Source organism: Thamnophis sirtalis, unplaced genomic scaffold (genome assembly GCF_051295495.1).
Source record: "Thamnophis sirtalis isolate CommonGarterSnake01/CBP01778 unplaced genomic scaffold, rThaSir2_p1.2 scaffold_2, whole genome shotgun sequence".
NCBI lineage: Eukaryota > Metazoa > Chordata > Lepidosauria > Squamata > Natricidae > Thamnophis > Thamnophis sirtalis.
This window is the reverse complement of record NW_028261382.1, coordinates 174,790,960-174,803,994: the sequence shown is the minus strand read 5'-3', so window position 1 is coordinate 174,803,994 and position 13,035 is coordinate 174,790,960. Positions and strand designations below refer to the sequence as shown.

At 46.3% G+C, this 13,035-nt stretch overlaps 1 protein-coding gene across 1 annotated transcript; it reads right to left on the bottom strand.

Moving 5' to 3' along the window:
* Window positions 1–254: 254 nt before the first annotated feature.
* On the bottom strand, window positions 255–1,922 carry FOXQ1 (forkhead box Q1). The gene has a single exon (XM_014067453.2). The coding sequence runs from the start codon at window positions 1,410–1,412 to the stop codon at window positions 255–257; it is 1,158 nt and encodes a 385-aa protein (XP_013922928.2). The 5' UTR covers window positions 1,413–1,922.
* Between the last annotated feature and the right edge of the window lie 11,113 nt (window positions 1,923–13,035).

The following is a 13,035-nucleotide window of genomic DNA, read 5'->3' as shown; positions in this document are numbered from 1 at the left end:
ACTTTAAGAAGCAGGGCGTCTGCAGCCTGACGGATGCCCCCACCAACCTTCAAACAACCATCATCCGCAGGAAACGATGTGTGTGTGTGTATATATATACATATACATACAGCTTTTTGGTTTTCGTCTGGAGGAGAAAAATGGCTCTTTTAAGGCACAGTCTTTGTACTGAGTCTGGATTTTTTTTAAAAAAAAGTGCATTGAGAGACCCTTCCCCTCTGTCTCTACGTTATCCCAGCATTTCCCAGGAGTTGTTACACTGAGAGGGTCTCTGAGGGATGATAAGGCCTGAAGGTGTTGTGATGACTGGCGGCCACCTGGTGCAATGAGCTGGGCAGCCGGAGGGGGCAGTAGAGCTGAGAAACGCTCAGCGTTTGCAGCTGCGCCGAAGACAGCCGTGGGGAGGAGAGGAACGAGGGTCTCGCGTGGAAGGGCTGGTGGGGGTCGCGGGCGCTCGAAGCCTTCCCCTTGGAGGACTCGAGCAGCAGAGGATCCGGGAGTCCGTAGTGGTAAAGGGCAGAGGCCGCCGCCAGTGGGAAAGCAGGCACGACGCCGTAAGAGACGGACGGATGAGCCAGGAGCCGGGAATAGCTCGCGGGGGCGGCCCACGCCACCGCCCGTTCGCCCACCGGCCTGGCGGGGGGCCGCGGCTGCCGCTCGGGAGGCTGGAACGGCCGGCTCAGGAGGCTCTCGATGGCGAAGGGGCTGGAGAATTTCGTGCCCGGGGCCGAGGCGCCCTCGACGGCTCCCACGTCCGATTCCCCCGAGGGGGTCTTCCGATCGGCAGCCGGGGAAGCGGGCGCCGGGGACGGCTGAGCCGAAGGGGAGCCCCGGGCGGCCGAAGGGAGCCCCGGACGGCTGAGCCGCTTCCTCCTCCTGCGGAAGACGCCGTCGGCGAAGGTGTACTCGGAGTTGGGGTTGAGCATCCAGTAGTTGTCTTTGCCCCAAGGCCGGGCCGGGTCCCGCAGCACCTTGACGAAGCAGTCGTTGAGCGAGAGGTTGTGGCGCACCGAGTTGCGCCAGCCCGTGTACGCCCCGCGGAAGAAAGGGAAGCGCCCCATCAGGTACTCGTTGATCTCCGCCAGGGTCAAGCGGCCCCCGGCCGAATCCCGGATGGCCATGGCGATCAGAGCGATGTAAGAGTAGGGGGGCTTCGGACGGCGCGTGTAAGGCTTCCCGGACAGGCCCGACGCCGCTTTAGCCTCGCCTCCCGGGGAAGGCGAAGGCTCGGGGGGTCCCTGCAGGGGAGAAGCCCCGCAGCCGCTGGCCGGGCTGAGCGCCGCGCAATCCCCGTCGGAGCCCAGCTCGCTCTCGGCTGCCCGCGGGGAAGCTTCGCCGCCGCCTTCTTGGTCGCTGCCGCCGGGCCCGTTGAGCTTGTCCTCGTAACGCGGAGCGAAGATCTCCAGCTTCATGGTTGCGCCCCCCAACACGGTTATCCTCTGCCGCCCCCCACTCCCAGGCTCTGCCTGCCTCCTTGGGGGGGGTTGAGGAGCCGGCTTGCTGGTTCTGGCGATTTAGAGCTTCGATTCCCCCCCCCTCTCCCCCCGGGAGACGGGATCAACAGTTGGGGTGCATCTCTATATACCTGGTCAAAGTCTCGGAATGGGGAGTGGGCGGGCGGGGTGGGGCTGAAGAATAGAGGATGAGGTCGTCTCTGCTTTGGGATCCCTGGAAAGGTCGGGCGTGGCTCCGAAACAACGGCAGGTGGTCTTCCTTTTTTTCCTCCCTCTGCAAACTCTCCCGCGAGGAACTCGAACTCAGCTCATTCCAGCCAAGGCCAAAAGTTTGGAGAAAAGTTGCCGTCCCGTATGTTTTTAAATGAAGGAACTCGAACTCAGCTCATTCCAGCCAAGGCCAAAAGTTTGGAGAAAAGTTGCTGTCCCCTATATTTTTAAATATATATATTTCGGGCGAGAGGGGAGCGGTGTAAATTCCCCCCCCCCCAAAAAAAAACGCGTCTCAGGTGCGGTGCTGTTCCCCCTATTAGCCGAGCGACGGTCTCTTTCTTAGAAAGTCAAATCAGCGCGCATCGCTCCGCTCCTGGCACTTCGGGGAGACTTGCGATTTCTGGGGCGCCGGCTTCTTCTTCTTCCACCATCGGGGCTCGGTTTTCAAACGCCAACCCCTCTTTCCCCCTTACAGAGGGGGTTCGACTCCCAGGGCAGGGATGCTTCGCCGTCCCCTTCTCTCCTTCCCTCCCTGGTTCGGCTGCTCCAGGCGGTCGGAGTGGAGGAGCAGCAACAGGTGGCGGAGAAGTTGGAAGCGGCTTTGAGTTCCGATCCTTGAGTCGTTGGGGGCTTTGGCTGTGTTCTTTTGGCCCCCTCCCCGCGGAAGCGCAACTCCTTCCCGGTTGGGATGAAAACTGGTAGTCCGTTTCCCACGTAATAGGAGCCTTCCCGGCTCTCGAAGGATCCTCTTCTCAAGCCCACGCGGGCGAGTCCTCTGCCGGCCAGCGCAACACTCGAGCTGCCGCCGCTGTCATTAGTGGTATATATTGTCATTCTCCATCTCCGGGACTTGACGGGCCAGCCCATTCCAAGGCCGGAGGGGGGGAGGAGCTTCCCCCCCCCACACCTCCTCCTCCTCCCTCCCCCGAGAGGCTAATGGGTGGGTCTGCCAAGGTGGGCACCGAACTCGCCGCCAGCCTGCTTTGGCTGGCAAGCCCATTGGGTGCCTCTTCTGGCCAAGCCCCTCCTCCTCCCTGAGGGTTTCGTCCAATGAAACCGCCGTCACGGCTCAGCTCCTCCTCCCACCCTCCGCTCCTCCCTCTTTTGCGGAGCGGGAGCCTCGTCTCAGGTGCGATGGGCCAGGTGCCTTTTTTTACAGGTGGCCGTGCCCGACCTGCCGTCTCCCTGGGTCGCCTTCCTCGGGAATGATCGAGCTGGGCGCTTCGTAGAATTCCGCGGGTGGGTCGGAGCGCCGGGTTTCCCTCCCCCCCCCCCCGCTGCTGATTAGAACAGAGAATAAGAGAGCTGGAAGGGACCTTGAAGGTCATCTAGTCCGACCCCCTCCCTCCGCCCAAGCAGAAGACCCGACACCATATCTGACAGGTGGCTGTCCAATCTCTTCTGCAAAGCTTCCAGTGGTGAAGCTCCTCCAACTTCTGAAGGCCAGCTGTCCCAGCTGATTACAGGGATCGCTTAGCTTGGAGAGGTTTAAAAATATCCCCAGACTGGTGAAAGGTTATCGAGCCTCCACCTAGTCTGTTTCCCGGAGAGAAAACACCTGGAAGAAATCGGGGTGCTGTTTTGAGCTAGGAAAAAAAAAAGAAAAGGAAAAATTCCAAAATTTGGAAAAATCCCAAAATTCCAGCAACAAAACAAAATAAATTATTGATCACTGTTAATTTTAATTCGATTTTCTTTTTAAAAAAAACATGTCATTGTCAATTTTAATTGTGTTTGGGATATTCTATTTTTTTTTTAATTTTTGTATTATGTGTTTCTTTTAATGTTGTACGCTGGCCCTGAGTCCTTGGGAGAAGGGCAGCATATAAATCTAATAAACCTAACCTAACCTAAACCAGTAACCACTGTATTTGCTTTGAGATGATGTGTGCATACTTGTAGAGTTTGGTGACTTAAACCTGGGGAACAGTGCCAGCCTGCCACTGAAAACTTCCCCGCTGAAAACTTCTTTCTTCTTCTCGTTCTTTTAAGTTGTTCAGACCTAAGAAAAGGAGAGTTATTTGTGAGATTGTCGGCACACTTTGGAATACCTTTCCCAGGGAGCTTTTAACAGAATAACAGAGTTGGAAGGGACCTTGGAGGCCTTCTAGTCCAACCCCCTGCTCAGGCAGGTAACCCTATACCAGCTTTTAACAGAATAACAGAGTTGGAAGGGACCTTGGAGGTCCAACCCCCTGCTCAGGCAGGTAACCCTATACCAGCTTTTAACAGAATAACAGAATAACAGAGTTGGAAGGGACCTTGGAGGTCCAACCCCCTGCTCAGGCAGGTAACCCTATACCAGCTTTTAACAGAATAACAGAGTTGGAAGGGACCTTGGAGGTCTTCTAGTCCAACCCCCTGCTCAGGCAGGTAACCCTATACCAGCTTTTAACAGAATAACAGAGTTGGAAGGGACCTTGGAGGTCTTCTAGTCCAACCCCCTGCTCAGGCAGGAAACCCTATACCCTTGTATTTGCCACGATTGCAAACTCTACACAGTTTAAATGTATTTGAATAATTAGTAGCTTGGATTGATAGTTGGGCCAAACCAACCCTGTAGAATTTCAGACAAATGCTTGTCCCATCTCTGTTATTAGTTATTGGCATATTTCAAAATCTCTCTGGATCAGTCCTTTTCAGTTGGTTTATTTTAAATTTGGCTTAATGTATGTATTTCCTGCCTTTTATTGTTCCTCCTGTAAACAGGATTTTTGTTTACAATTCCGATATACCACGGAGGCTGCTGCGGTAGAAGAAGTAAAAACATAATGAAGTGGTGACAGGCATAATATTCCCAGTCAAATGTTAAAATCTTCAATGGGAGAATAAGGTCACCTACTGAATTTCCAGTAGTTAGGGTGTTCTAGAAAAGAGTAGTCTTTGTTGTGTGTTTGTGCCTATTTTCTATATATATTAAAGTGATTATGAAAGACACAAATTTGTCTGAGTTATCCCGAGAGCTTTTTTTCATTACATTGTCAGGCTGCAAATAAAAACTGCTTCAGTTCAGAATTACTGCTCCACCGTTTTGTTCTGGGAAGAAATTGCAAAATGTTATCAGGTTGATTAAAATAAGAATGCGTGCTAAGATTCATTTTTTGATCACACTTTTCTAAAGATGTCCAAAGTAGTTTTGGAATATTATATATAATATTTCTGAACCTGCAGAGGGGAAATTATATAATAGTAAGCACATGCAACATGATCTGAAACACTTGAGTTCCAGCTTCACTTCTGTTGGGTTTCCAAATTTATATTGGGACAATATGGAAAGTTGCACAGTTTGACTTTTAAAAAAATAAATATTGATCTAATAATTGTGGGTTGTCTCATTATTTTACAAACCCGCTCCCATCTTTTACTGATTTTCAGTGGGACTGAAATGTTGAGTGGCTTGTACCCAGTGTTTCAAAATTCTTTGGAATATTTCACGTAAGGAATGTGGCAGAGCAAAGTGAAACCTTTGTAAATCCTAAATGTTTACATGGAAAAGATATAAACCCACAATTACCCTCTTTCATTGATGAGTGACTCTCATAAATAATCATACTGAGAAAAGTTGATAGCATCATGTCATGTTTAAGTTTTTCAGTGTCTAATTAAACTGATGCTATTATGATATTTCTTAAAATGCCCTGGAGTATTTTACCCAACCAAAGATTGCTACCTGCAATTTGATGATTTACAATTTTAAAATGTTGATGGGGCTTGTGTTAAAGGAATTGACTCTGTGTCTATGTGTGTGTATATACACCCACTCACATACATACACACATACATACACACATTCACACACTCTCTATATTCCCCCTCCGAATTTATCTGTATATACCAGTCAAACAGGTTTGGTGGTTGAAGTGTAAAGTCTTTGAAACTTTTCTGCTAAATACATTTGAAAGTAATTTCCCCGCCCCAAGTAAACGGGCTTTCAAATCTCCCCCCTCTTCTCATTGTATGCATCTCAGGGTATCTGCTACTGAATTTTAAAGAAGCTTCCTCCCTAAATTCTCAAAATAAAGTATCCGTGTGGGATTGCAATTTGTTTGTTGCATATGAATGAAAAACAATTACTCTAGACAACCATAAATTGTAATCTAATATAAATTATCAGTGCAATGTAATCATTTTTATACACATTGCCCTATAGTCAGTGCACCATGGATTTCATTTATCTTCATCTGGGAATATTGATCACTCACTCACTCACTCACTCACACAGATTTGTTGCCAATTTTAACAATCTTGAGTTAACACCTTATGAGTGATGTATTTGAATAAGGGATTAGGAGTAGGAAGATCCAGTTTCTATTCCTCTGTCAGGTATAGAAGGCAGATGGGTAATTTTCTCTCATTCTTAGATTGGAACTGTGGGAAGTTATCACCCAGGGCCTCTCCCAGAAAAATGAAATAATCCTAGGAAATATTGAAAAGGCAGAATATTCCTCTGGATGTGAAAAGAAAGAAACGTGTTTTAAAAGACAGAATAGTTGCCTGTAGCTTCCTGCCCATCCCCACTGTTAATGGGCCATTGAGAAGGCCAGGCTAGTCCCTTTTACATAATAAAGACTTCTCCACTGCAGCTGCAGGGGGAAGGAATGTTGGAACTTTACTCAACTGACCACATGGCGTCTGAGAACTCATCCATACCTGGATTCAAAACACAGCCTAGAGAGTAGCCCCTGAAGGGCCCCATGGGAGTCTGACAACCAATCAGAATACATTTCTTACACAGGAACAGGAAACAGAGAGGTGGGACTGAATAGGTTATAAAAAGCCTAGCAAGCCCCTCCCTCAGCCCTTCTCTTCTTCTCCACCAACATTGAAGCGTGTGATCACCTTTTCTGTTCAGGGCTCAAGCCATGTGGTCCTGTCCACCATTAAAACCATCTTTCCAAGCAGCCTCCATGTCTCCAGTGTCTTTTCCCCCACTTGGAGCCGAACCCAGAAGGACATTTCTTTCATCAGAACAAAGTGGAACAGCATAGAAGATAAGAGTCTTTAATCTTCAATGAAGATGCCTTACACAATGCAAATCTACTATGAGATAACTATGGAGAGCCTGGTGCTTGCTCAGCTTTGTTGCTTGCAAACATCTGCAAGCACACCACGAAGCTCAGACAACACCAAGGACTCTACAATTCAACCCTGAGCTACCTATATCCTCTTCAATTGGTACTGTGAATTAAACATGATTTTGGAAAGGCTGTTTTCACCTGAAGCTAATCCATTGTTTTTCACAGGCGTAATTATATCAGTCTGTTGCAACAAGCTTCGGTAATCTAAGGACCACTTCATCAGATATACTTCATAAGATATTATCTGAGATCAACACATAATGTGTGGTTGTCCTCCAAAATAATTGTAGAAGATAGCAGGTTATACGTAGTGTAGAGTATGTAGCTATTTGTTCAAACAATTATATAAATTATGCTGATATTTTTTAACTCACGTAGAAGCCTACACAACATAATCTGTAATATTAGTATTTATTTTAATAGGCGTACAATTCAAAACAGATTTTCTTTTAAACAACACCACTGCTAATATTCCATCTCTCAGGCTGGGGGGTCAAATTCTATACCCCTCAGATAGGGTTCGTAACTTAGGAGTCCTCCTGGACCCACAGCTGACTTTTGACCATCATTTGTCGGCTGTGACCAGGGGGGCTTTTGCCCAGGTTCCCCTGGTCCGCCAGTTGCGACCCTACCTGGAACGGGAGGCTCTCGCAGCAGTCACTCGAGCCCTTGTGATCTCTAGGCTGGAATACTGCAATGTGCTCTACATGGGGCTGCCCCTGAAGTGCATCCGGCGACTGCAGTTAGTTCAGAATGCGGCCGCGCGAGTGATAGTGGGCGCACCGCGGTTCGCCCACATAACACCCATCCTCCGCGAGCTGCACTGGCTACCTGTTGATCTCCGGGTGCGCTTCAGGGTGTTGATGACCACCTTCAAAGCACTCCATGGTAGTGGGTCTGAGTACTTGAGAGACCGCCTTCTGCCGATTACCTCCCTTCGACCGATTAGATCGCACAGACTGGGCCTCCTCCGAATCCCATCTGCCAGTCAATGCCGACTGGCGACTACACGGAGGAGAGCCTTTTCTGTTGCAGCTCCGACCCTGTGGAACGATCTCCCCGTTGAGATTCGTACCCTCACCACCATCCAGACCTTCCGCACGGCCCTCAAGACCTGGCTATCCCAACAGGCCTGGGGATAGGTTTTGAATTTCACCCCGCCCGAGTGTTGAGTGTTGAATGCATGTTGTGTTTTTTATCAATTTATTTTGTTCACATATTGTTTATTTTTGCATTGCACCCCCTTCCCTATGATTGTAAGCCGCCCTGAGTCCCCTCAGGGAAAAGGGCGGCCTATAAATTCTAATAAAATGAAAATAATGAAATGACTGCTTTTAAAACATTTTTTTGCTAGAAGCCATTCAAAGTTTGAACAGAAGGGAATGAACAAATCCCTTCCTTTCTTCCACCCTGATCATCAAACATAATTCAAAATGCTTTCTGAAATAATATTTCAATTTCCCTAAGATTAGTTCTTCTAAATAGTACATCTGGTAGTATTAAAAAAAATATCTCTGATGAAACTGCAATGTTAGATATGTTTGGAAGTTTCAGTTTGGGGATAACATTGTAATCATTTTAATTTACTTCCACCTTATCACATAAAACTGTTAAATAGAAAACACTTGACAAATAAAATGAGAAATAGCTCTCTCTATATTGGTTCAAGCACCATTGACCATAATAGATATTACTTTTAGAAATACATGCATATGGCTTCTTCTCATGTTTATATAAGAACTGGGAAATTAGGGCACATATTACATTAAGGAAACAATTACACAAATAAAATCTTCCTATAACAGTGCATGTTAAGTTCACTTTTTTTTTGCAACTGTTAAAATATGAATGATATACTTGATGAACATCTAGCATCAGATTTAGTAGCCATTGATAGATTAATTTGTAACCGACTTCTCTGAATTAAACTATCAAACTACTAAATATGACAATTGAATGAACCCAGCCTCAACAATTGAATGAACCCAGCCTCTGGATGCTGGAAAGACTATCGGAAAAATTCTATAGCCTTCTCTGGTGGGCTTCTGTGGTAAAGGAGATGTGTCAGCGTTCCAAGTATCATGTAGAATTAAATCAGAGTCCAAGGCAAAACGATCCTTAAAGTTCCTTCTACCTGCTCAACCCAACCTGTCAGGCCTGCAATTATATTCCTTTTAGAATTTTGGCCTGCCACACTTTCTCTTATTTCAACATGCTGTTTCATTAGTATAGTTGATAGGAGGGGGGAATAGACAGGAGTAGGATTGTGGAATGTATTGTTTTCATTCTTAACTAGAAGCCAAGGTCATCCTTTGTGTCCGCAATTTTACACCTGACCGGAAGCAGCTGGGTGTGGATGCCAGCATGGAAGAAGAAGATTGGACCATGTGATGGATTGTGGGTGTGGGGACAAGGCCATGAACTTTTAACTTGGTGGAATTCTGATGTCATATCGAGAATTGATATAATGTCAGCGTTTCAAGTATCATGTAGAATTAAATCAGAGTCCAAGGCAAAACGATCCTTAAAGTTCCAATTTAATAAAGCAGACATTTTCCAATAATTTTTTGCCTCATTGCACGTCCACCACTGTTCTGACCCCCCTCCTTTGCTCGTTCAAAGACTACAGGCAGACAGACTTAAAAGGAAATAACTTTATCAGTCCTCGGCTCAAGCTGGCTGCGAGCCCAAAAATAAACATAAATAAAGTCTCTGGCAAGAAGATAACAGAATGCAAAAACAAAGATCTCTTACAGCCAAACCAGGTGTACAGAAAGAAAGCAAATCACTTCTCCAAGTGCCTCTCACAAACAAACCACGACCGATGAACGATGAACCACGAACGAATGACAAACGTTGACTTCTGCAACCAGGGCGTGGCACCATCAGTCCTTTTATCTCCAGAAGACCACATTAACAAGCCCCAGCTGCATTGTTATTCCTGCATCCCGACTCAACTCACAGCAAACTTTTGCTGAGTCACAACAACCACATATGATAAAAAAGTGCCTGGTGTTTTTTTACACTTCCAACAATTTGGGTCCAGATTTTTAAACATTTTGGAGAGCTGTGCTGGAAGGAGATGCCTTTTCAAGGTGGTATTAAGAGGGACTCCAGTGTTCGCCTTCCTGACTGGCAAATATGGCAGCCAAGTAGAAATCTAAAGGGGATTATCACGTTCACATCTAATCCTGCTTGAGGGTGATTTACATAATTATAATTCCATTGATGACTAAATAGATATTAGGGATTGGGGGGGGAAACAGAGGGAGGGAGGGAGAGAAGAACTTAATTTTGTTTGTATTTTAATGTGAACTTCCTTTACCTGCACGCTTTAAATCTGCACCCAAATCAGAAGGGTGCATTGTATCTAAAGCAGAACGTTATTTGCAAGTTTGCGACTACATTTATAACTAAAGTGCGTACAAAATATATTCTTGAGTGGGTGAATCTGCTGAAAGTGTGTACATCAATAGTAAATGGCTTTCATGCTTTTGGAATGGAAATTACACAAAAATGTACAAATTACAGAAATATGCACCAAAGCTATAACTGCTAAGAGGAAATGTGTGGGAAAATGAAGACAGCTTTTAGTGGGGGAGAAAAAAAAGACAGAGGAGGCCTAAAATTAACTTTAAAGGTAGAAAAATAAAAAAGTAGTGAAACCAACAAGCCTGTCTATTGCTTGCTTATGTTCATTCCTGAAGTAATGGTATTGCAACACACTGTATATTGGACACATACTGTACGTCCTAATGCAGCAATTCTGAACATTTTCTTCTATGCAGATCACCATATTTTCATGGAAGATTTTCATAAAGCCCAGTTGCTAGGAATGTGGCAAATCCAGGTACTGTTGTGTAATATTTTCTTAATTTCTGCCACACGATTTCCACGGGACTCAACATTAAATTAAAACAAAAAACACATGAGATTGATTGAAGTTCCCTGAGATGATCAAATCTCACAAGTGTTTAACAATTTAATGTTACCCCTTAACGCCTGTGATATTTTGATCAGGAAGGTCGTGAGATATTTTTATTTTAGTGCCCTGACTAGGGACATCTGCAAAAATTGGTGAGCCACCAGTGCTCTTAGCTTCTGCAAGTTGGAATCTATTGCCCTAAATCAAGAGGTAGAGAATTTGGGATTCCTTGATTAGATTACCACCATATCTGACTATTTGGGCCTATTAACTGGAGTATTCGGAGACTACAACTCGTCCAGAATGCAGCCGCATGACCGATTGTGGGTGCACCTTGGTACACCCACGTTACACCTATCTTCCGCGAGCTGCACTGGCTACCGATCGGTCTCCGGATACACTTCAAAGTGCTAGTCGTAACTTATAAAGCCCTTCATGGTATTGGACCTGAGTACTTGAGAGACCGCCTGCTGCCAATTACCTCCCAAAGACCCGTCAGATCTCACAGGGTCGGCCTCCTCCGGGTTCCGTCCACCAGCCAATGCCATCTGGCTACTACCCGGGGGAGGGCCTTCTCTGTAGCAGCTCCGGCCCTTTGGAACGAACTCCCCGCGGAGATCCGAACCCTCACCTCTCTCCAGGCCTTCCGGAAAGCTGGCAAAACCTGGCTGTGCCGGCAGGCCTGGGGTTGATGAGTTCCCCTCCCCTCTCGACTGGTATGGCTGTGTGATTTTCGTGTATTTTAATTATGTGTACTGTTGTTTATGTTCCCTTCCCCCCCCTGAGTTGTTCGCCGCCCTGAGTCCCTCCTGGAGAAGGGCGGCATACAAATAAACCAAATACAAATACAAATAATGGAATTGGGATCTCCAAAAATATTTTTAGAGAAAAATATTTTTACTTCTACCCTTGAACAAATTTTTTTTTTGGTGGCATCTTAACTGAGATAGATTTGGAAGATTGGTGCCCGCCTATGAAGAAAAACCCCGACTTTACCCTTGGAGAAAAACCGATACCTGACACTTTGCAAAACAACGATGGAGAAGAGCATTCTGCTTTCAAGAAGGGATTGAAAGAAAGGAGACGCTTTATCCATTGCCTGGAGCAGTTTCCCTTCCAAGCTTTTTATCTCACAAGGATTGTCATGTAAACATAACTTTAGAAGTGCTGGCGGCAAGGAAATATTAGTGGAAACTTGACAAGTTTGAAAAGTAATGATTTCAGAGGAAAACTTTTCCCCCCCTTCTTATGATCTCCCCTTTATTTTGGATCTCTTCTCGGAGGCCTTTGGTCCTATGCAACATGTTATTTACCTCTTTGTGACTTGTAGCCTTTCAAGTAAGTTTCCCAAATAGGGAGCTGAAACTGTTCCATGAAAATTTCCCCCTTAGAAGTGATTATGTTTGTGTTCGAGTTATGGGGAATGGCTTTCCGGTTCCCAATCTGGTACTCTTGAATTCTGCAGAATCTGGGTTGAGAAAATTTCCCTTCTCCTTCCTGCTTTTGTTAGAAGTGGCAGTGGAGAAGCTGGTAGCCCCCTTTTTGATGTTTATTTTATTACCTTTCCACCATTTGTGTTTAAAATATACACTGTTCTGTTTTGATTGCTTGTTTGTCTTCTTAGCCTTGTACAAAGGGGCTAATGTCAGTGTTATGCTGTTGGCAAGCAAACAGACACCCCCCCCCCCAGGGCCGGATTTAGATGAAAAGAGGCCCTAGGCTATTCCACTTATGAGGCCCTTTCACCTCCCATTTTTAAGTTTGTAAATTGCATGAGAGACAATAAAATACATCGTTGCTGTGATATATATCAATATATATCAATATATAGAGCTGGCCTCCCGACGGAGGGCGGCTCTGCTCTGCGGCAAAGGCAGCGAGGCCAGCCACCTCCCCTGCTGCACTCAGCTGCCCGGCTCTGCTGTCCAACAAATTGTATTGTAGAAGATTTTAGTGAACGTTGCCCATCTTTTTCAGTTGCACTGAAAATGTTTTACAGGGTTTGTGGCAACTCTTGTATCCAACTTCCTCTCTACTTGAGAGACCGCCTGCTGCCAATTACCTCCCATAGACCCATTAGATCTCACAGGGTTGGCCTCCTCCGGGTTCCGTCTACCAGCCAATGCCATCTGGCTACCACCCGGGGGAGGGCCTTCTCTGTGGCGGCTCCGGCCCTTTGGAACGAGCTCCCCGCAGAGATTCGGACCCTCACCTCTCTCCAGGTCTTCTGAAAAGCCGTTAAAACATGGCTGTGTCGGCAGGCCTGGGGTCGATGAGTTCCCTTCCCCTCTCGAATCGTGTGGCTGTTGGTTGTTTTACATGCTTTGTACTTTTTGTGTAGTTTTTGTGTTTCCCTTCCCCTCCT

Bases quoted from the DNA above. Each gene is read 5' to 3' on its own strand.
- FOXQ1 (XM_014067453.2), bottom strand. From the start codon at position 1,412: ATGAAGCTGGAGATCTTCGCTCCGCGTTACGAGGACAAGCTCAACGGG.